At 47.8% G+C, this 23477-nt stretch overlaps 1 protein-coding gene across 2 annotated transcripts in view; it reads left to right on the top strand.

The window, feature by feature from the left end:
- The first annotated feature begins 978 nt into the window (after positions 1-978).
- The window catches only part of LOC144772164 (uncharacterized), a 56095-nt gene continuing 33596 nt past the window's right edge, over positions 979-23477 (top strand). Inside the window, exons 1-2 of one of the 2 annotated variants that reach the window (XM_078656307.1) lie at positions 979-1631; positions 17046-17156. In XM_078656307.1, coding sequence (XP_078512433.1) covers positions 1550-1631; positions 17046-17156 — 193 coding nt within the window. In that variant the 5' untranslated portion in view covers positions 979-1549. The remainder of the gene's footprint in view (positions 1632-17045; positions 17157-23477) is intronic. The other variant, XM_078656308.1, reaches the window with a different exon arrangement.

The raw sequence follows: 23477 nt of genomic DNA on the forward strand, positions 1-23477 counted from the left end.
CATTCACCTGTTCGTTTTCTTTGAGTACTTATTACTGGTACATTTTCAATTGTCAACAGCGCAGCGACACCATCAATGTGCAATACTTCTAGAAATCCTACTTCACTTTCTAAACCTCCTACTGAGGTCTTTTTTTTACTGGCTTATGCTCTTTTTATTTCCCCCAATAGATGTCCCTTCATCAATGGTCCTGAGGAGACCCCACATTGATTACAGGGTCGAAACTCTGTCGACAAACAGAAGAAGCGAACCATTTCCCAGCACGTATCACTGTATATAGCTGCTGTTCACATAGAATCATTTTTGATAATGGTCGACTTGTACAAATTGTGGAAACCTTGTATATAGGACTCACATTGTCACTTATGTTTAGGTTCCCGTTCTTACCGGAGACACAATGCACAAGTTTCTTTGATTGACAACAACGTATATATCTATTTTTGTTTGAAAGTCTATAAAATATGTTACACTGAATCTATTGTGTTAGTGGTTCCTTCGCCCTCTGCCATTACTTAACCCTCTATATTGCTATTGTGCTTTTGTATCATAAGTATACAGTATATTATTCCACAGGAACCACTGTTTTTCCTATATAGACATGTACTGCAGCTTTTGCTGTGGTCAATGGCTCTTTGGGGGGACTTCTTGAGGGTGTTCTCTGTCTCATTCAGTTGTTTGTTTTAGCTATGCTTTGCCTTCATACACACACAAGCTCTTCACACCTATCGTGCTGATACCCCTAATTAGATTTTAATGAGCCCTGGCACAGCTGGATATATGTGCTTTACAAGCCAGGGAGGCCTTCAATCATGTTAATTGCATCTTAACAGCTGTTCTCATAAGCCTTTGTTAGTCATTCAATCCCTGAGCTTGGAAGATGGCCAGAGTCAAGATAGAATATCTTGTGTTGTGCAAAAGGGCGGGCCACCTCCGCCTCAGCAGCAAGCCTCTGTGGTGCATTTCCCACACTCTCTGAGAGAAGCTTGAAGAAACAGCAGCTCCCAAGCCTCTGCTGTGTGTACCTCACAGTGCCAGTAGATCCCAGGATCCTGTGGTGTTTTTCTCAGAGATGAGAGAAAGTTGAAGCATTGGCAACTTCCAGGCTTCTGTGGTGCTCTTCTCATACATCCTCAGAGGAGCCGGAACCTTGCGAGATCAAACAATCCTGTGATCCATTGCTCAGACGCTGAGAGGAGCTTGCAGTCTCAGGAGCTTCCAGGATCCTGTGGTGTACTTTGAAACCCTGGGAGAAGCTTGGAGCCCCAGGAGATCCCAGGCTCCTGTGGTGCCCTTCACACCCACCCGCAGTGGAGCTTGAAGTCTCACCAACTTCCAGGATACTGTGGTGCAGTTCTCACATACTTTCAGAGGAGCTTGGAACCTAGGAGCTCCCGTGGTGCTCCTGTGGTGCATTTTTCATACACCCACAGTGGAGTTTTGAATCTTAGGAAATCCTATAATCCTGTGGCACATATCTGAAACTCTGAGAGGAGCGTGAAGTCTCCAGAGCTACTAGGCTCCTGTCTTCAGATCAGATCTTCTTGACATCATGAAGTGGGTGGCCAACACCTCCCTCTTTCTCCTGATCCTCTGCCTCTGGAAAGATCAATGCTGGGCTGCTCCTGTTGAGGGTGAGTACAAAGACAGAGGCATGGAAAGAGCAAAGACCCACCTTCCAGGCAGTGGCCACTGCACTGCATCATAGCAATGCTTGGTGCATGTGCTCCACACAGGGGTTGCTTGTTACACACCCAATAAATGGGAAGGCCTGTGACACTAGGTTCTGGTATGGTCTGCACCATCACTGGGAACGAAATATGACTCTTCATTCTAACCTGGTGTCAGAAGGCTTTTTTGCTGAAATGTTGCACACATTTAAGATATGAGGCTAATGTGTGACATACCAAGTGACTGTATTTCCCTCCAAAGTGATGTAAAAAAGGGGGGGTAAAAAACAAAAGCATTCTCAATTGGATGTCCCATTGGAACTGCTGAATGTAATTACACCAAACGCAGCAAAACCATTACTTAGAATGAATTATGTTTGAGGTGTTGTGTAAATATTTGTGTTACAAAAATGTGTTGCGTAAACTTGATAGAGGTAAACCTATGCATATCTTGATGGTTGAATAAGCATGGTTGCATTTGCTTACAATTTAAACCCATTTGATGAATCTCTCACAAGGCGTGAGTACAAGACATCCTTTGTGTTTACAGAAGCAATGGAGCCTCTTCTCAACAACAGGAGGCTTGCCCCCTTCCACAGAACACATGGTCTCACCACTCTCTTGCCCAATAAATGTGATGGTTTGCTTGAGCATCTCTTGGTCTTAAGGTCAGTGGACCCCACAGTCACCAGTGATCAAAGCTGGTGGTGGATCATGGTTACCAGGAACCCCCCCCATCCTCCTCTGACCTCTGATGTCTATACCTTCTGTTATAAAACAAGAAAGGCGAAGATGCACAGCACAAAAGTTCAATAGTTGTTTGATTGCGAGTTTAGTAAGGTAGGTTGCTCTCACAGGTAGCGTATCCGTCCAAACGCTAACAAATATAGTTCACATGTGCATACATATAGCTGAATGCATTTCGGGCCGAGGTGCCCTTTAACAGGGAATCTAATATCCTGTCACCTTTTTTCGTAGCGTGTTGACTACACACCGACTGAATGATTGTAAGTGCCTTTTTGGTAAATCCCGTCTGTATGCATTTATCATACGGTTTAGCGGCACCCGTGTCAGTCACTTCCTTAACTCTACTGCACCCCGTGGGTTCCTCGGCGTTGGAACACGCGCTTTTAATTACGCTCGTTTTTTCTTTTTTTCACTGTATTTAACACACTTTTTTTACGATCCTGAAGAACCCTGGATGCAATGTACATGGGATCTTAAATTACTGGTACGATAGTGTAGACTAACACCGCATGGCAACGCATGACATGTAATTCATCACCTGCACATGAGGTTTTGATAACACCACTGTACATCTTCATCTTTTCACACTATTCATTATATCTTCTTTGTCCCCCACAGTACTCCTTGATAAAGGGCACTTAGGCACGAAATGTATTGGAGTTGAAAGTAATTCTATGATGAATGAGATGTCAATCATTACATCAAGTGAATTGAAATATTGAATACAATGAATGAAATTGTTTATCATACATAAACTGTGAACACACAAACTAACTTTCAGTGGAGTCTATTTTTGAACCTTAAGGAGTGCCTCATACAGGGATGCATTCAGCTATATGTATGCACATGTGAACTATACCTTCTGTTATTACATCGGTTAGGTCGGTGCTTCATATAATGCTCACACAATCAGGTGACTCTTCTAGTGTGCTAGGGAAGTGGAGGTGACAGAGAAGCAAGGTTGTCCATGTCCTGATGAAGGATAAAGTTTGAGGAGAGATGAGGATAATGAATGAAAGCAGGTCTTACATGGGCATACCCATCTATGTGAGAAGATGAAATGAACCAAGTTTAGAGGTGTTTGTAGAAAAGACCACTGAGAGAAGATGTTCTGGGAGTGCATGAGGTAAGCTAAGCTATGAGAGAGAACAGATACCCATTCTAGCACCACCTCCTCAAGCAGATTCCAGACATACCAGGACAATGCCACTGACAGCACAAAGAGTCAAACCAGTGTCCTGGAATTCATTTAGGGACCGATGTAGGTAATCCCAGATTACGATTCTTAAATACCGAATCATACCGATTCAGTATTTAAGAACAGGCAAATGGGATGTAGGTAATTCTACCGAAAAAATTACTGAATCGGTAAGGTTCTGTAATTACCGAATCGGTAAATACCGATTTGGTAATTGCCATTCATTCCTGTGGGCCTGGAGGCCCATAGGAATGAATGCCAATTACCGAATCGGTAAAAAGGGGAAACATTGAAGGGTGGCAGGGTGTCACTTTGACACCCTGTTGCACCCCTCAATTGTGTATGGGTGCACATGTTGCAGACATACATGCCCTAAGGGCATGTATGTCTGCAACATACATGCCCTAAGGGCATGCATGTCTGCAACATGGCACTGCTGGAAAAGCAAAAAAAATGCTTTTTCCAAGGTTTTCATTATTTACCACCAACTTGTAGTTGGTGGTAAATAACGAATCCTAAAAGGGGAAAAGCACTCATTTGAGTGCTCCCTACATAGCAAAATTCGGTATTTTAAGGAATCGGTAACTTACCAAATCAGTAAAATGCCCACCTTCATCTCATTTTTCCAAATACCGGTCAGTAACGGCCGAAATTATTGAATTTCGGCCGTTACCGACCGGTATTTGCCTACCTACATCTGGCCCTAGGTTTCTTATTAGCTGCCAATGAAGACCATGAGGTGGCCCTTGAGCCTGACAACAAGCAGGAAGTGCCACAAATGTTTGACAGAGATCAGCGTGTCAGCGTCCATATGCTAAGCAACGCAAGTCCATCTTCAGTTCAGCGTGAGGTGAAAATACAGCGCTCAGGAGTTCTAGAGCTATGAGAGATATCAGATAAAGGGTTTGCTCCAAAACAGTATTTGTGGGTGGCAGGCAGTGTCATAGTGTTCTGATGATGATGGAAGAACCAAGCCACAGTCAATCAATCAATCATTTGATTTGTAGGGGGCAGCTTGTCACCCGTGAGGGGATCCAGGTGCCACAGAAGCTTGTGAGGGTCATGACAAGTATAGTGAAATAGCCTAGCTCTTCTTATGGAAGTAAATACATATTTTTCATGCAGAGCAGAAGTGGCCAACCATGTTAACACAAATTTAAATTGTCCCAGTAATGTTTACAACGTTGGCAAACCTCACAGTTCATGAAGATTCTGTTGTTTCATTAACAAGGGCAAACATTTCTCGCAGAGGGAGATTATTTTAAAAAATAAATACAGGAAAGAATGTATGAAAAACATTCTTGGCAATGGAACTATTTGTTTGCCAAAAGTAGGGTTTACAAGTAATTTTCCTTGCAAAGCTTGCATTTGTGGATTGCTGCCAAGGGTCTTCTATACAAAGCATCAGTGAGTTTGCAGATGACGACCTTCACAACTCTATATACCTCTAAGATACAAGTCACTTCTGAAAGACTGCTCCCTAATGGGAGGCATTAGATTTGGCAGTGGGCAGCAGACCTGGGGAGGCCAGGTAGGTAGATTGTGGTTAGCCCTGAAGACCCTGAAATTAAACAACTCTTTTCTGAAAGATCATACCTCACACCTGTATGATTTCACCAGTTTTTACATACCTGCAAGAATTTTCAGTTACTGTCCAACCAAATCCTTTTAATGAGTACTGGTTTCAAAACTATGTTGTGCTGCAATCTAACACTAGTGATGACCGCAACGACCGGTGCACTAGTGAAGTTCTGCCTGTGCATCACCAGAGCTTGATAGACACTTGAGTGGGCAGGGGGAGGAGCTAGGGGACCCCTGGTAAAGAATCAAGGCTTATCAAGCATCTCTCCCCTTTGATGGTTCAAAGGACTATTCCAACTTCTCTGCTCCCCCTCCTCGGATATAAGATTACTGATAACCCTGTAGCAGCAGTGGTCCGTGCAGGTAAAAACGGTGGTGCTAAGTGGGTGGGGGGATCTCGACATGCGACCATGAGGAAAAATTAAATAAATAACATTTTTCCGTGTGATCGTCTATTGAAATCCCCCCCCACCAGGCCACACCGCTCCACCGCTCTTACCTGCACAGACCGCGGCTGCCCCGTAGTCATATAATGCACAGATTTACTTACTGTACACATGTGGGTTTGGAGGCAAGCATGATTGCGCCTGTAGAAGGTTATGTGATTTACAAATCACCAAAGTTTGGAGTGAAAGTATTCCTCACCGTGTTAAACAAGGTAAAGGCTGAGCGAACCTGATGTGGGGTGCAGAGGTATGTTTCAAAGTAGGTGGAGACTTTGAGCCAAAGCTCACCCCAAAACATCTGTGAGAAAACTCGAACCATCACAATTCACAATAGATGAACTACCAGTGGATATCCGGGCACATGCTCACATTCATAGCTCAAACTAATCCCCGGTGGGTAACTCCACTCTGCCAGCGGAGTTACAGAGTTTTGCCCACTCCGCGCTCCGTTGCGAGCGCGGAGTTTAGGCAAAACTCTGTGTCCGTGGCGGAGCAGAGTTAGCCGGCCCCTCCACCCTCCCTTATTAATTATAATTATAAAAGCTCTTACCTGCTGTGGCTGCCTCCTTCTCGCCATGGCCGCTCTCTTTCCTCGTCCTTGCCATCCTGGTCTATTGGAAGCCCCTACGTTGTACGTCTTGCAAGAGGGGCAATGACAACACAAAGTATCAGGGAAGGTGGGACAACAGCATGCTCAACAAGCATTTGCAAAGCAATAGGTCTCGCATTAGTTAGAGTTAGAGCTATTGCCATTGTAAATGATACTGTTTTTAGCTATGTGTTCTGTTTTGGTGTGTAGTGGATGTATATGGTGTGGAGTGGTATCATGTGGGGTGGATTGGAATTGTTAGTTCAGTAATTGTGTGTTGTGTACTGTATTTGTGTAGTGGAATTGTGTGGCATGGTGACTAGATAGTGGAGAGAGCTGCAGAGAATAGTCAGAAAGGAGGAATAAGAGGGAAAGGTAGTTGTGCAGGACATGGCCATTTAATTTGAGATGGAGGAGCAGAAATAGTGTGTGAGAAAGATAGAAAGAATGGGAGAGCAGGCCATGGACGCACAAAGAGGGAGGTTATGTGTGCACAGAAGACACCTTAAGAAGAGGAGTAGAGCGTGGGTTTGATGAACAGAAACTTTGAAAAGCTACGGGATAGAAACTGTTGTTGAAGACCAGAAGTTAACCACATGAGAGAGGTGGGAATAGTGCATGAGAGAGTGAGAGAGATGGGTGAGAGACAGTATTAGAGAGAAACCTAGTGGAACAAGTGGAAGGGGCACCCAGAGGGGCAAGGCGAGAGGTGACCTAGTGCACAGCGTGTTGGAGGTACAGGAAGGTAGCATGTGTTAGCTGGCAGTATAGAGAGGAGACAGGTAGTGAGAGAGGGATGAGAGAGGGCGGTGGTATTGCGAGAGAAGAGTGGGTCATGGGAGTGTGAGAGGGAGATGAGAGGGGAAGTGGGTGAAGCAACAACCGACCAGCCTCGGCTAAACTGTTCATGAGGTGCGGCTCACGTGGATTTGTTAAAACATTTATTTCACTTTAGAGTGCCAATTCCTGCAGCACGGTGTAAGTCAAAGAGAAGAGTGTGCTATACCTACCTTGTAGTCTAGTAATGGTTAATGCTCTATTACTTACCGGTAATCTTCATTACTCCTGGTCCCGTTGTCCTCGGCCCATTCAGAACTTATGGAGATAAACATCTCCTGACAGAAAATAAAACAAGAGGAATGCTGGGATATCCCTACTGCCCCTCCCCCCGGGAGTACAAAGGTAGGATCTACCCAGCAGCCCTCCTGTACAAACAAGCCCAGACAGGAAGGCCGGCCACCCGGGAGGGAGGGAGGGGCGTATGAATGGGCCGAGGACAACGGGACCAGGAGTAATGAAGATTACCGGTAAGTAATAGAGCATTACCCCCAGGTCCCTTATGTCCTCGGCCCATTCAGAACTTATGGAGAAATACCAAAGCAGAAAAAGCCGGCCTTCCCAACCCAACAGAAGCCAACCCAGGAAACCACACCAAGGCAGCAACCGCAGAAGGAAAAAGGAAGAACCGGGGAAACCCCAGGCAGAGCCCCCGACAAGAGGAACCCCACCAGACCAGCACACACCCAACAAGAGCAAGGGCGCACAGCCAGAAGACCAGACCGGCCACCAGAGAGGCCAACCAGACCACCGCAGGAACACCCCACAGCCAACCAGCGACAGGGGGAGCACAGACACCCAAGCCACCACAGGCAAGAGGACAAACCGCAGAAGAGAGGCCAAACAAGAGAAAGGCCAAGATCCACCAGGCCAACAAGCCAGAAGCGGGCAGAAGAAGACAACCCAGGCAAGAACAGGCAGGAGACAAGCGGACCAGAGGAACCAAAGGCCCAACAAAGAAGAACAGCGGAAGCCCACCAGAACTCAACCCGAAAGGCAAGACTGAGCCCCAGGCCAGGGAAAGAGAGAAACCCCAGACACCAGGGAACGAAGAGCAAACCCCAGGAAGCCAAGCCACCAGGTCCCGCAAGACGAGGACACAAGGCAAAGGGAATCAGCACCTCCAGGAAACCCGAGCAGGAACAACCAACAAGGGCAACCAACCAGGACAAAGATACCCGGAAAAGAGAAAAAAAGGGGACCGAAGGAACCCCAGGAACCCCGAAACAGAACACCAGCCAAAGCGGAGGAACAGGAGCAGGAAGCCCCAGCCCGAGGAAGGCAAACCCGAACACCAAAGCAGGAGAGCAACCGGACGGGCCAAGCACCCGGAGGACCCAAGACGACAGCAAGGGAACCGTGAAGGACACAACAACCACAGCCAAGCCAAACCAGAGACAGGCCAGGCACAAAGACCCCAAACAGCCCAAGCAAAGGACCGGGGCAGAAACCCAGAGGCCAGAGAGACCGAGGCAAAACCAACCCAGAGGACCTCACAGAACCAACCGCAGCCAGGGAGGAAAGCACAAGCAAACCACACCCCACAGCCCGGCAAAACCCAAGGCAGGGCACGCACAGGGGACGAACCCCGTACGGCGAAGCCGCAACCTAGGACACAGACAGGAAGCCAAAGCCGAAGCCAAAGGCAACCCGCAGAACCAACCCAAAACAAGGGAAGGACAAAGAAGGAAAGACCCCAACAGAGCACAGGCCCGAGAGCCAACAGCCCCGCCGACGCCCCAACGAACCCCAGAAGAGGCAAGAAGGGAAAACAAGAAGGCAACAGCGTGACGGTCAGAAACAAGAAGAAGACCGGAACACAGCACACCCACAAGCAACCGGAACCCCATGACACAGGGACCAGCCACCCCAAAGGCAGACAGGGCACCCGCAAAGAAGCGCCAAGCCACCCAAGAAACTCCCAGAAGAGACTCAACCAGGCAGCCCAGGACCGCAGCAAGAGCACAACCAGGCAACCCAGAGCAGGACGCACAAACAGAAGGCAGACCAGCCCAGAACAGGAGCCAACAGGGAGGAAGCCCAAGGCAACAGGCCACCACAGAAAGCCACGGCCGAAGCCAAGCAGAAGCAAACGTAGGCCACAGCAACCAGCGCAGCGCTCCACCCACACGGCCAAGCAACGGGGAGACGCGCAGAGCGACCCGGAAGAAACGGGGAGGCGGCGCCCCCGCCCCAAAGGGCCGAGAAGCCGGAACACCGGCCAGGAGGAAGCCACGCAGCCCAGCAAGCCCGGCAGGCCGGGAGGCAGACCCAGCAGACATCCGTGGAGACAAAAACCCACAGGCCCAGGAGAGGCAACAACAACGGCCACCCCTCACCACCACCAAAACCAGAAGAGGCAGGGAAGAAAACCAAAGGAAGAAGCCAATCGCACCCCGCAGCTCCAGGCGGCCAGGCAGAAACCAACCAGGCCAGACCAAGCTACCGAGCAGACAGCGGGGCGTGGGAACAACACACCAACCCCGAGAAAAGGAGGCAAGACAGGACCCGGCAGCCGCCAGGAGGCCCCAGGCATACCACACAGCAGACACAGGAGGGGATGCCAGGAAACAGCAGAACCCAGCAAAGGGAAGGCCACAGCACCAGAAGGACTCAAGCAGGCCCCCTCCACGCACCACGCCCGAAAACAGGCGCAGGCCGGGAGGAACAGAAAAGCCGGACCCAAGGCAGCATATGCCACCCAAGCAGAGGCAGAGGGGAGAGAGCACCCCAAAGAACCATCGGCACCCACGAGAGGAACCAGGCGCAGCCATTGCAAAGGAGGGAAAGAACCAGGAACCCGGAAGGGAAGAACCAGGATCCCCAAGCAGGGTAGAGGCCACAACAGCCAGCCCGCAGAGGAGGCAAGACCACCGAGGAAGAACAGGACGGCAGGCCAACCTGAACGAGGGGAGCCCAAGGATCCACCGCGCAGCGGCCCAAGAAGCAGGAACAACGACCCACCACCAGACGGTGCAGAGAGCCGGAAGCAGAAGGCAACCCAAACAGGCCGCCGAAGCAGGAAAAGAAGCGACACGGACACCAGAGCACCAGAGGGCACGGTGCAACCCAGCAGGCAGGGAAACCCCAATCACACAGGGAACCCACGAGCAAGCAAAGGCAGGAGCAGCAAAAAGAACCAGCCACCACAGAGGCGACCGGAACCCAAGCCAGAAACAGAAAGGGCAAACACCCCCAGAGGCGCCAAGAGCAGGGGCACCCCCGAAGAATAGAACCAAGGGAACAGACCCACGGAACGTCCACCACCGGAGAACCGGGGCCAGCCGAAGGCAGCGCGGACCCCAGAAACAGCAGCAGCAGGAAACCCCCAAAAGGGAAGGCAGCACAGAGCCCACAAGCAAGCCCCGACACCAAACAGAGGCGCAAAACCGCAGAGCGGAGGCCAACCAAACGCCGCACAGGGGACCGGAGGACCGACAGAGGGCAAAGCGCCAGCCAACCAACACAGCAAAAGGAAGTGCCAGCCAATGCAACGCAGGAGGCAGACGAGCAGCAGCACGGCAGCGAGGAGCCCACATCAAGGAGAAAGGCACCCAGCCGCAGCGCCCAGACACCGAGACCCAAAGCCCAGCGCTGTACTCAGAAGCGTGGCGAGTCGACAGGAGGCACGAACCAAGGGTGGCAGCACCAAAGACGGCAGAGGCAGCCTACAGAACACAACCACTCCCAGACACCGAGGAACCCTGCCAAGTCGGAAGGAACCGCGAGAAAAGGAGATCCGCCGAGAAACACCGGAGGAAGAGCGCCCCCGCCGAGACTAGAACCAGGACCACCCACCGCTAAGTCGTCCGTCCAAGTCGGAAAGGCATGACAGGCAGAGCATCAGGGACAGAGCAGCCCCACCACAGAGGCAGGTAGCACCCCCCCCCCCCCCCCCAGACCCGGGTCCATGAGAGGAAGGGACAGAGCAGCGGCCCAGCTGACACGCAACATCTGCAGCAAACACGCTCCCAACAGTGAATAGCCACACAAGTCAGCCAGCGCAAAGCATGACATATGTACAGTGCGCACCCCTGACAAAAAACCACAGGCCCCTTCACACTGACGTCGGGAAGAGTGGCTCAACATTCAACCCTGTCAAAAATGCAAAACGCATGACGGAGGGAAAATACATCAAATCGCAAACAGTAAAGCACAGGCTGCAGAACCAATGCCGAGGACCGAACATGGGACACCAGCCCCAAGCCGGCAGCACCCGCCGTAACCATGTTGCACAGGCACAACAAGGAACACACCGGAACAAGCCATGCCGCATCCGAGCACCCTCCGGGGGAAGCCAGGGAACAGCAGCCGGAGACCGAGCACCACGCTCCCAGGTTCAGGCTCAGCAGCAGCGGCAGCCTCGAGATATCCGAGGCAGGAGTGCAAACACAAGCGCTCCAGGAAGTCAACGCTCCGGAACAAACAGCACAACACTGACAGAGGGAGCAAAAACACCGCAAAAGCGGGACTTACCCGGAGCGGGGGCCTGAGCAGCAACAGCAAGGCCCCCACACACCAACAGCCGGATCCGGGATCGACCATCCAGCGCAGCGCGTCTCCCACCCGGCCAGGCTCGGGGAGACGCGCACAGCGACCCGGAAGTAACCGGGAGGCGGCGCACCAGCCGCAAAGGGCCGGAAAACCGGAACAACGGCCGCAAAGAAGTCAATCCCCCCCAGCAAGCCCGGCAGGCCGGGGGGGAGACACACAGGAACCACACCCCTGCCCGAGAAGCCAGGCAGCCGGGCAGGAGGAGCCAGAAGAGGACTGCACGCCACTCAAGCCCAGCAGGAGCCGGTGCAGCCCCCAACACCAACAGCATCCATCCATCAGCCATTCTGTCGAAGACAGAAAAAAAGAACAGGAGGGCTGCTGGGTAGATCCTACCTTTGTACTCCCGGGGGGAGGGGCAGTAGGGATATCCCAGCATTCCTCTTGTTTTATTTTCTGTCAGGAGATGGTTATCTCCATAAGTTCTGAATGGGCCGAGGACATAAGGGACCTGGGGGTAATGTCTGTAGGCAGCACAGGGAGATGCAACGCCCCTGCCCCTTCCCCCAGGGGCGGCCTTAGGCATGTGCAAGCTGTGTACCTGCACAGGGCCACCAAACCTCAGGGGCCACCACACCAATATAGATCCTTAATATAATAATCCTCTGAGGATGGATACATATTTGCGTGGCGGCCCCTGGCAGGGATTTGTTCCACTTCCAAACACCCTGAACCCCCCCCCTCTTTACTGGCCTCCGCGTTCCGCCCCGCTCGGACCCCCTCTTCCGTGGCCCCCTACCTACGCTCCCTGCCCAGGGCCCCCATGAGCCTAGAGCCGCCCCTGCTTCCCCCTTCATGAGCTGGGCTCTCAGGCTGATGCATTGCAATGCTGGGAGAAAGACAACAGCAGAGACAAATGGCAGGGTAATGCGATTCCCTTCCTGCCACTCGCTTTTTAATCAAAATAAAACCAAAAAACAGACATATGGAGAGGGGTCAGCGGGGCGGGAGGAGTTAATTAATTCAATTTGTATTGTGGTAAATAATGGACTGACATTTTTACACCAAGGCAGCTGAGTAGAAATTGTAAGGGAGAAATACATTTGAGCATTCTGAAAACGGAGTACTTTGACCTTTACCCAGGGTCACAACAGATGGTTGTTTTCATCTGACCCAAACCAGTAAAACACACCCATAAGAACCTGGGTTACTCTGTACAGATAATTATTCCTCATCATTCTCACGAAAAAGCTGTAAGAAAAAGTAACCAAAGTATATTTTGTGGCTAAACAGGTGTTAAAGGCCTGCAGGGAAAGGCACTGTTTGTTTTTCCCAGAGAGGGCACGCTCTACGCTTCCACTGCCCTGACCTGCATTGTGCGGTGCCAGTCTCCACTCATTCACTCATTCACGTAAGACTTACATTGTATCCTCAGCTAAGTACTGATTGTGGAGAACATTAGGGTGTGGCTGATGTGCCTGCACTGTCAAAAGCACACATGTGTAGCACAGGGCATATGTCTGTCTCCCTTTGCTTGTTTTGTTCAGTAGGGTTTGAGCTCTGCCGTTGGCATGGAGAGGATCGCCTGCTGTTCGCTCAGCATGTGGAGACAGCATGCAGTCCCCCAGGCTTCACAACCCACTGTCAGCATGTGCAGACAGCATGCAGTCCCCCAGGCTTCACAACCCACTGTCAGCATGTGGAGACAGCATGCAGTCCCCCAGGCTTCACAACCCACTGTCAGCATGTGCAGACAGCATGCAGTCCCCCAGGCTTCACAACCCACTGTCAGCATGTGGAGACAGCATGCAGTCCCCCAGGCTTCACAACCCACTGTCAGCATGTGGAGACAACATGCAGTCCCCCAGTCTTCACAACCCACTGTCAGCATGTGGAGACAGCATGCAGTCCCCCAGGCTTCACAACCCACTGTCAGCATGTGCAGACAGCATGCAGTCCCCCAGGCTTCACAACCCACTGTCAGCATGTGCAGACAGCATGCAGTCCCCCAGGCTTCACAACCCACTGTCAGCATGTGCAGACAGCATGCAGTCCCCCAGACTTCACAACCCACTGTCAGCATGTGGAGACAGCATGCAGTCCCCCAGGCTTCACAACCCACTGTCAGCATGTGCAGACAGCATGCAGTCCCCCAGGCTTCACAACCCACTGTCAGCATGGGGAAACAGCATGCAGTCCCCCAGGCTTCACAACCCACTGTCAGCATGTGCAGACAGCATGCAGTCCCCCAGGCTTCACAACCCACTGTCAGCATGTGGAGACAGCATGCAGTCCCCCAGGCTTCACAACCCACTGTCAGCATGTGGAGACAGCATGCAGTCCCCCAGGCTTCACAACCCACTGTCAGCATGTGCAGACAGCATGCATGCAGTCCCTCAGGCTTCACAACCCACTGTCAGCATGTGGAGACAGCATGCAGTCCCCCAGGCTTCACAACCCACTGTCAGCATGTGCAGACAGCATGCAGTCCCCCAGGCTTCACACCCCACTGTCAGCATGTGGAGACAGCATGCAGTACCCCAGGCTTCACAACCCACTGTCAGCATGTGCAGACAGCATGCAGTCCCCCAGGCTTCACAACCCAATGTCAGCATGTGGAGACAGCATGCAGTCCCCCAGGCTTCATAACCCACTGTCAGCATGTGCAGACAGCATGCAGTCCCCCAGGATTCACAACCCACTGTCAGCATGTGCAGACATCATGCAGTCCCCCAGGCTTCACAACCCACTGTCAGCATGTGGAGACAGCATGCAGTCCCCCAGGCTTCACAACTCACTGTCAGCATGTGGAGACAGCATGCAGTCCCCCAGGCTTCACAACCCACTGTCAGCATGTGCAGACAGCATGCAGTCCCCCAGGCTTCACAACCCACTGTCAGCATGTGCAGACAGCATGCAGTCCCCCAGGCTTCACAACCCACTGTCAGCATGTGCCGACAGCATGCAGTCCCCCAGGCTTCACAACCCAATGTCAGCATGTGGAGACAGCATGCAGTCCCCCAGGCTTCACAACCCACTGCCAGCATGTGGAGACAGCATGCAGTTCCCAAGGCTTCACCACCCACTGTCAGCATGTGGAGACAGCATGCAGTCCCCCAGGCTTCACAACCCACTGTCAGCATGTGGAGGCAGCATGCAGTCCCCCAGGCTTCACAACCCACTGTCAGCATGTGCAGACAGCATGCAGTCCCCCAGGCTTCACAACCCACTGTCAGCATGTGGAGACAGCATGCAGTACCCCAGGCTTCACAACCCACTGTCAGCATGTGCAGACAGCATGCAGTCCCTCAGCTTCACAACCCACTGTCAGCATGTGCAGACAGCATGCAGTCCCTCAGCTTCACAACCCACTGTCAGCATGTGGAGACAGCATGCAGTCCCCCAGGCTTCACAACCCACTGTCAGCATGTGGAGACAGCATGCAGTCCCCCAGGCTTCACAACCCACTGTCAGCATGTGGAGACAGCATGCAGTCCCCCGGGCTTCACAACCCACTGTCAGCATGACTTGTAAACACTCCACTTGTCACCACTTACTGTACGCATAGAGCCTGTACTTATGGCAATGCAGATGCAAAGCAGAAATTGAAAAATTGACTACATCTACCGCTCTGACTATTATAACTCTTTTTCCCTGCTATTTGATAGAAAAAAAGACTTTCAGAAAAAGCTTATGTACTAATATTAATAATGCGTTTTGGAACCCTGAAGAGAAATTCCAAATTGACCTACCCAATTAGTACGACCAGAAAGCAAGCACCAGCCACTGTCACATGTTTATATTGTTGAGTTTTGAATCCTGGATACTGTTACCATCAATAGACCATCCATGTCCCTACAGAGAGACCCATGGGGGAGGCAACACGAAAGCAGATTTCCAAAGATAATGTTAATGAACACTCCATCTCTCCCAGCCTTCAAGATTCTTTTTCGCCCTCACCTGCTACAGGGTGAGGTCACAGATGGTACCTGGAACAAGTCTGGTTTAAGTGTATACGCTGGGCGCCCTTGGGCAAATATGAGGAGAAACGAATAATTTTTAAAAGCCTGTTTATCGGGAAAGGTCCTCCGTGTGAGGGATAGGTGAGCCGGGGAGAAGGCACCGGAACAGAAAGTTGTGCGAACTAAACACAACTCCCCCTGCACCAGGGCGGGCAAAGGAACATGACAATGAAACTAAAACCTGAAGCGTGGCGCACGTGTTTCGGGCGCAGTGCTGATAGTTAAAGTATGTTCACAATTATTAATGAGCAGGAAATAAAAGAAGTAGTCCCAATAGGAACATGTACAGACCTACAGTGTAAGAAACTATAGTTGGCAGGTGCTCCTGAGTGAAAAGCGGAAGTATTATACCAGACGACCGCACGAAATACGAGACGCCGAATTTCCACTATTGGCTGACAAATTGCCATTCCTTATTTGAAAAATTGAAAACTTGGTGTATCTTTCATATATGATCTCCTTATTTATTGAAGATATTTGAATTTCAAGTGTGAAGACCAATGTGAAGCAGTACCAAATAGAAAGTTCGATAAAAAGCCCTGAAGAAGTCCGGCCACGGACGAAACGCGTTGGCTATTGGTTTTAAACATCAACTTTGAATAAAAGAATCTGCTTACAGAAGAAACTTGACTTTGGAATTCTTGGGAGAACTAATGTAGTGATTACGATCATATGCATAAATAGCATTTAAACTGTTTTGTTTACTATTTTTGAGGTGTGCAGGGTCACTTTTTGTAAATTTGATTTGTAAAACAATCTTTGTTTTCCAACCTTGGGATTTAGGGGATTGTATCCCAGACCTTTTGCACCCACACATATACATACTCTAGGGACTGTATTACCAGTGCAGGCATAGTAGCCTCAATCCCTCTTTTCTGGCTTGAAATTTTTTTATTCACAGAAGGCATTTAGGAGTTCTAAAGTTAGGACTCCAAACTTCTGTGAATACCGAAATGAGTAAGTGCCTTCTGTGTATACCAAAATGGTAATAAGTTTAGGATTTTGTCTTAAGTTAGTTCTGTAATTCGGGCCCAATGTAATTATAAGAAAAAATACCAACTAACCTGGGTGGTAAAACCTTGGAACTTAAGGTTACTAAAAAGGGCCTGATTGGTGAAGGTGCTGTCTGGTTAGGGATGTGTGGTAAATGTTGCCTACCATTCAAAAGCTGCTCTGACCATGCGGCCAGGCTGTGTTTACAAAGTTGAGGAGGTGTCAAGGTGTCAGCATGTCAAGTTGTGTTCCTAGAGCTCAAGGCTGCCCTGCAAGCTATACAAGGATAATGGCATGACATTTTAAGGTACAGCTATGAGGCTCAGTAATATAGCCAAACAGAAGGGCGTGGGCTGTAGCTGAACTCTCTTCCCATGTCCAATCAGATTACTGGGTTCTTCTTCGTTGGTGATCATTTTTGAAAGCAGGAAATATGAGTCAATTCTAAAATGAAATATTTTATGTTTTAAGATTTAGACCCATGCCCCACAGAGTGTGATGCTGAGAAGGTTTGCCTGGGGACACATGAGTGTGTGAAGATGGACTGTGGAGGAAGCATGTGCCAGCCCACGCGTGCCACAGGTAACATTGTAATTGTTATTGTAAATGTATTTATATAGCACTTACTACCTCTGACGAATCATTGAAGTGCTTTTTCGGCAGTGGCACACTACTCTGGAACCCAAAAGGATTACTGGTGAATTATTATAGGGAAATATGAGTTGATTTGAAGGATAAACATGTGAGTCTGTTAGTTGGATTGAAGAGGATAGTGGAGGGATAGAGGAGGGAAGGGTCTAGAAAGTGTTTATTGGGAGATCATAGCGGTAAGAAGAGGTGTGGGGTAAAGAAAGAAGAGATGGAGGGAGAAAGAGTCTCTAGAAATGGATTAGGGAGATCATAGTAGAAAAATGAGTTTTGGGATGACTCAAAGGAGATGGATTCATGAGGGAAGAGTCTAGAAAGGGTTTATTGTGAGATTGCGAGATGACGCAGAAGTGGTGGCCACACAGAGGCAGGGGCGTTGCTTCAGGCGGGGTGTTTTGGTTGTTACACCCCGTTAGTTATGGTATTTTGTGATCAATATTTTTGTACAGTTGGTTTTAGATGGGTATGGTGAGGTGTCTGTCAGACTTCACCAGGAGTTTTTACAGACAAAAAGGCACACACATTCTTCCCCCCTCTCTGTTTTGAAAAGCGTCAAAATGTTGGTTATTTTACAGAATATGGGCCCCGATGTAGGTAATAGCCCATTACCGAATGGTAAATACCGAATTTTACCGATTCTGTATTTACAATTCAGTAATTGCTATGTAGGTAAATAATTCGGTAAAGATACCGAATCGGTAATATTCGGTAATTACCGGTTCGGTAATTACCGAATCGGTATTTGCCATTGATTCCTATGGGCCTTTAAGCCTATAGGATTCAATAGCAAATACCGATTCGGTAATTACCGAATCGATAAAATTACTGAATTTACAAGGGGGACAGGGTGTCACTTTGACACCCTGTTGCACCCCTGATTCTGGCTTGTGTGCCATGTGACACACTTACATGCCCTTAGGGCATGTCTGTGTGCCACATGGCACAGGTGTACATGCACAGATGTGCATGTACACTGGAATTCGTTATTTACCATGGAATAGTATTCCATGGTAAATAACGATTCGGTAAGGGCCTGTGGCACTGATTACAGTGCCACCTACATCTTGATTTACAGAATCGGTATATTTACCCATTCAGTATTTTACCGATTCTGTAAATTTACCGAATCGGTAAATATACCGATTCTGTAAATAAAATGCCCCCTACTTGCCAATTCCCAAATACCGGTCGGTAACGGCCGAAATCGGCCGTTACCGACCGGTAATTGGTGACCTACATCTGGGCCATTGTGTTTTCTCTTTCATAGTAGCCCACCAATTCACATTCCTCTCTCTTTCCGCTTGCCTTTAAGCAGTGCGCCCTGCTTGTCGTATAATGTATTTTAACATTATTTACCGGGGTGATTGTTGGAAAATCTGAAGCTTATTCCCCCAGTCATACTGACCAAGCTACTCCCCTGCACACCTGCCGCGTCACGGCAGTCGCGCTCTTTACGCGCCTCATGGGTGGTTGCCTACCCCGCCGGGGGGCTGGCTTGAAACATTCTTTCATTATCCTCCCAGGCGTGCTCAACCAGAGGTGATCAGCTTTTCAGATTCAACAAAAACTGGGACTTGAAATATGACTACAATTTGATGATAACTGGGGCAGCCACCAGAAGCACTGCAGTAAGAGAACCTGGCACCCATGGCGAGACTGGCATTATTCTGACCACCACACAGAATATGAAGTGCTATTTAAGTAATTCTTTGTATGGTTTCCTATTTGGAATTCTTTCTAGATTCTTTGTTCATCATTTTTATAACAAATGCCCTTAGCACACTTACAGCCTTCGTCCGCGCAGTATACTATGCCATAAACAACATTCTAACAAGGAGTAACTAACCCTTCTCTCCACTTTCTAAGCAAACCCCAACATTGAAGTAGTCAACTCTTCTGTTTACCAATCTTTAAACTTCAGTTAAAAGTCTTGCGGGCACATGCATCAAAGGAAATTACATTCGCAAATGGTGCGAATCGCAAAATTCGGCCGTTTGCGAATGCAATTCTCGATGCATTATCATTTTTGTAATTTTCGCAATTTAAGAAATCGCAAAATTGCGATTTCTTAAATTGCGATTGCATTTAAGGAATCTCAAATTGAGATTCCTTAAATGGAATGCATCAAACTTTTAAAATTTGTGAATTCGCAAATAAGAGGAGCAAATTACCATGAAGTTGACCTTCATGGTAATTTGCGAAAACTTTGAAAAATGCACTAATGTGCATTTTTCAAAGTTCCATTTTACACACACACATGCCCTTGGGGCATGTGAGTGTGCAAAATGTACTTCTAAGCAGATTTCAGGGGTGGACACCCCTGTACCCTTGAAATTGCATTCTTAATTTGCGAATTTCTAATGGTGAATTGCAAATTAAGAATGTCTTTCCATTCACTCCTATGGGCCTATAGGCCCATAGGAATGGATGGGGAGGTATTCCTTAATAGCGATTCTCAATTAGAGAATCGCAATTAAGGAATTTTAAGAAATCGCTATTTTTTCAGCCATTTCTTGATGCATTGCAGTTTGCAATTCCTTAATTGCGATTCCTTATTTATCGCAATTAAGGAATCGCAAAATGCAATATTGATGCATGTGCCAGTTGGCATAAAGCTCATATATGCTCTTAATGCTTCCAAAACTTTCTTAGGAGTCACACTACAACACCAGGATTACTCTAGCTGCACCTTTTCTTCTCTTACCCCTACCACTGCCTTTCTTCCATTCACTTGTTAACCACATCTCTTGTAGTCATTATGCCACTACCAGAAACAATTCCCATGAGGTGATCTTTCTATTCTCCCACCTAAAGCCTGCACTGACTACCATGCCTTCATTCAAGGTCTCCAAGCACAACCTGTTACCTAGTAAGGAAAGAAGAATTTCATGGTTTTGAAAGAGTACCAGACATTCAGACTCAATGGTCATTGGGTCTAATACCCTCAGTTAAATTTAGCTTGGAATAGCCCCACAGGTCTCTCTACACTTCCTTCCTTGCCCTGCTAATAGCTTCCAGCTTCTCAGCTCAACAAATTCTTCACTGGGTGGCGCATAGCCTCGTTGTTGACAAGTGTCACCAACTGGCCTTGCAGTTCCTTACCTACAGCCTCAGGGCCAACACAGCTGGGAAGAATTCCATCATAGAGATACTGGGCCCTATTCACAAAGGTCAGCTTAGACATTTGGTCAAAACTTAAAACAAATGTCCAAGTTTACGACCTTGGGAATTCTCAAAGGGCATTTACGAGTACTATCTTATTGTCTGCACCTTTGTGAATCGGGCCTAATGTGTCACTTCTCTTCCTTATCACTCGCCCCTATCAATGACCCTTCCGGCGTGTAGTGTCTTGTGAGTTAGTAATGATGGAACCCTTGTGACTCCTGATGGACTCCGTAGAACTGTGACGTATTAGAGCGTAGTGAAGTGAATGCAGGTTTGGAATGTTGAGCTCACTCTTACACGCAGATGAATAAAGACTTGTTATATAAAGCTCCGAGTGCGGCATAGTAATTGGTGAGTACCCGGGCTGGGGAGGATGATACACAGTGCACAGTCTCAGGGTCCTAGCACTTGACTTATCAGAGAAAATTCTCCTCTATCCATATCACCATGTTGGCCAGTAGCCATAAGTCAATCCCTTTTAATGGCCTAAAAATATTAGCGAGACCTGCATAATCTTCCATGCTCTATTTGTAATCCTGATCCTGTGGTGGGACTTTCAATCCCCTTCTTTATAAATGGAATCTGCCTATAAAAATACAATTTCTGGCATCATCAATTTGCATGCAAAATTCAGGCAGCCCAATACCGGTTGCAAAAACTTCAATTCACCCTTTTCCTCACTCACCACCTCAAGTAGTAAAGCATCAGAAAGTGAAACCATTTCCATCAAATGTATATGGATGTCTAGTAAAGGTAGGCATCTATAGAGGCCTCATCTTTTTGGGCACCTGTGGCAGAGCAAAGACCCAGGCCTCTTTGTCAAACATCACCCTCTGTCATTTGCACTTCCCTTCACAGTTGTCTTACTGACCACTATCCAATTGATTTGGAGTGCAGCACCTGCTTAGACATGAATTTTATCTTCATATTTTCATAAAGATTGAATAGGTCACACAACAAACCCCTGGCATTAATTTGTGCACAAAGAAATGTAACTGAAAATGAATGTCCAGCAATTGAAGACCCTAATGGTGCACAAGTAACAGCCAGAGCTCTAATTTATTGTCACCCTTTCCCATTTCCTATCTACCCTCACAAATATTCATTAGCCAAAGTACTTATATGTTTATATTGTAATTTTAAACAGAGCCCCACCTCCACAACAATGCCCAGAGGTGAAATGATCAAATCATCCATGGGGAGAAAGATGGGTGGCAAGGGGTCGTACGTCATCACTTCATTTTCTGCATCACGTTGTCATCTACTACCTGCGCCTTGTCTTTTCAGCCAACTTACTTACCTGAAGTCACAAATAAGGAATCCTGACAGCTTCTATGAAACCTCTCCTCAACACCAGTGTTCTCTTGTTTGGGCATCTTGTCTACTTGTCCAATCATTTGTACAGCAGACTGATGCTCTTGTGTCATGTTTGCGGTTTATAAAGCACTTTAAACGAATAAATATATATATTTAAGAGACTAGGGGCCAGATGTAGGTAATTCTCATTTACCGATTCATAAATACCGAATTTTACCGATTCGGTATTTATGAATCGGTAAATTAGAAGGTGGGAGATGTAGATAAAATTTAATTTTCAATTACCGAATCGGTAACATTCGGTATTTACCGATTCTGTAAATACCGAATCGGTATTGCCCATTGATTCCTATGGGCTTTGAAGCCCATAGGAATCAATGGGCAATACCGAATCGGTAAATACCGAATCCTGCAAGGGTGCAGGGGGTGTCACTTTGACACCCTCCAGCACCCCAAGTACAGGCTTGTGTGACATGAGGCACACATGCATGCCCTAAGGGCATGTCTGTGTGTCACATTGCAGAGGTGTGCATGCACAGATGTGCATGCACACCTGAATTCGGTATTTTACCACCCAATAGGATTGTGTGGTAAAATACCGACTCTTAAGGGCCTGTGGCACTCTTAGGAGTGTCAGCTACATATGGATTTACAGAATCGGTATATTTACCGATTCGGTAAAATACCGAAGTGGTAAATTTACCGAATCGGTAAATATACCGATTCTGTAAATAACGACACACCTACATCTCAAAAGCCAAATACCGGTCGGTAACGGCCGAAATCGGCCGTTACCGACAGGTATTTGGCTACCTACATCTGGCCCATATTATTAGTAAGAGTCCAGGTTGGGTGGTGTGGAATAAAAATGTTCTTAATCATGGGACTGGTTTGTGGAGTGGCATGTAAAGGAAGACTTCCAACACACAGAAATACAAATATTTTGATCAGAGGAAAAAAGTTAACTTGTATAAAGTTTTGTGTTGTTGGAGATTGTTAACAAATTAAGCCTGATTGGTCTAAATACACTAGAGTCATGATGTTGGTCAACTGTTTCAAGACAGAGCAAGCACAAATTTCGAACAAATGTATAGCAGTGGTAATTAGATCAGTTTCACCTTAAACTTTACAGGGAAGAATTGATAGAAATGTATCTTGTGAGGTTGGTGGATCTCATGAGAGAATGGTGAGTGCTCCGCAGTCCGCAGTAAATCTGGCATTGTACCAGACCGGGGAGTCATTTGGCTTCACCCGGTGGGGCCCAATGATGAACCATGTCACCAACCAGGTTGGTGAGTGAGGGCCTTCTATACAAATCCAATTGATTTGCACACTCTGTTCCATGCTTTTTGGCTTTTGTTATTTTTTTACGAATTTACATTCTTCCGTTGTTTATATTTGTTCATGAGAGAAGTCATGAGGTGATTTGTAGTGGAGGCAGGAGTAGCGGAAGAGTTGTCAAGTAACTCTAATACTTTTGGGATTCTGTGATACGTCAAGCCCGGCTTATTCATGACCATCTTCTATCCTAAAAGTGAAATTCTTTGCTATTGATTTTCTGTTTTACATCTTGCAGAAATTTCTCTTTTCTTGTTTTTTTTTTATTTTATTGGTGATGATTTCTGTAGTTCACTTTATTTTTGTATGCATTTTCTTGGTTTCTGTACATGACATTGCTTATTAAAATATTGATTATCTAAGGAGGAAGTATCATGGTTTGAGTTCTATACCTTTAATTTGGCCTTGGAATTATCTGAAAAGTATTTTATGATT

Source organism: Lissotriton helveticus, chromosome 8, assembly GCF_964261635.1.
Source record: "Lissotriton helveticus chromosome 8, aLisHel1.1, whole genome shotgun sequence".
NCBI classification, from domain to species: Eukaryota; Metazoa; Chordata; class Amphibia; order Caudata; family Salamandridae; genus Lissotriton; species Lissotriton helveticus.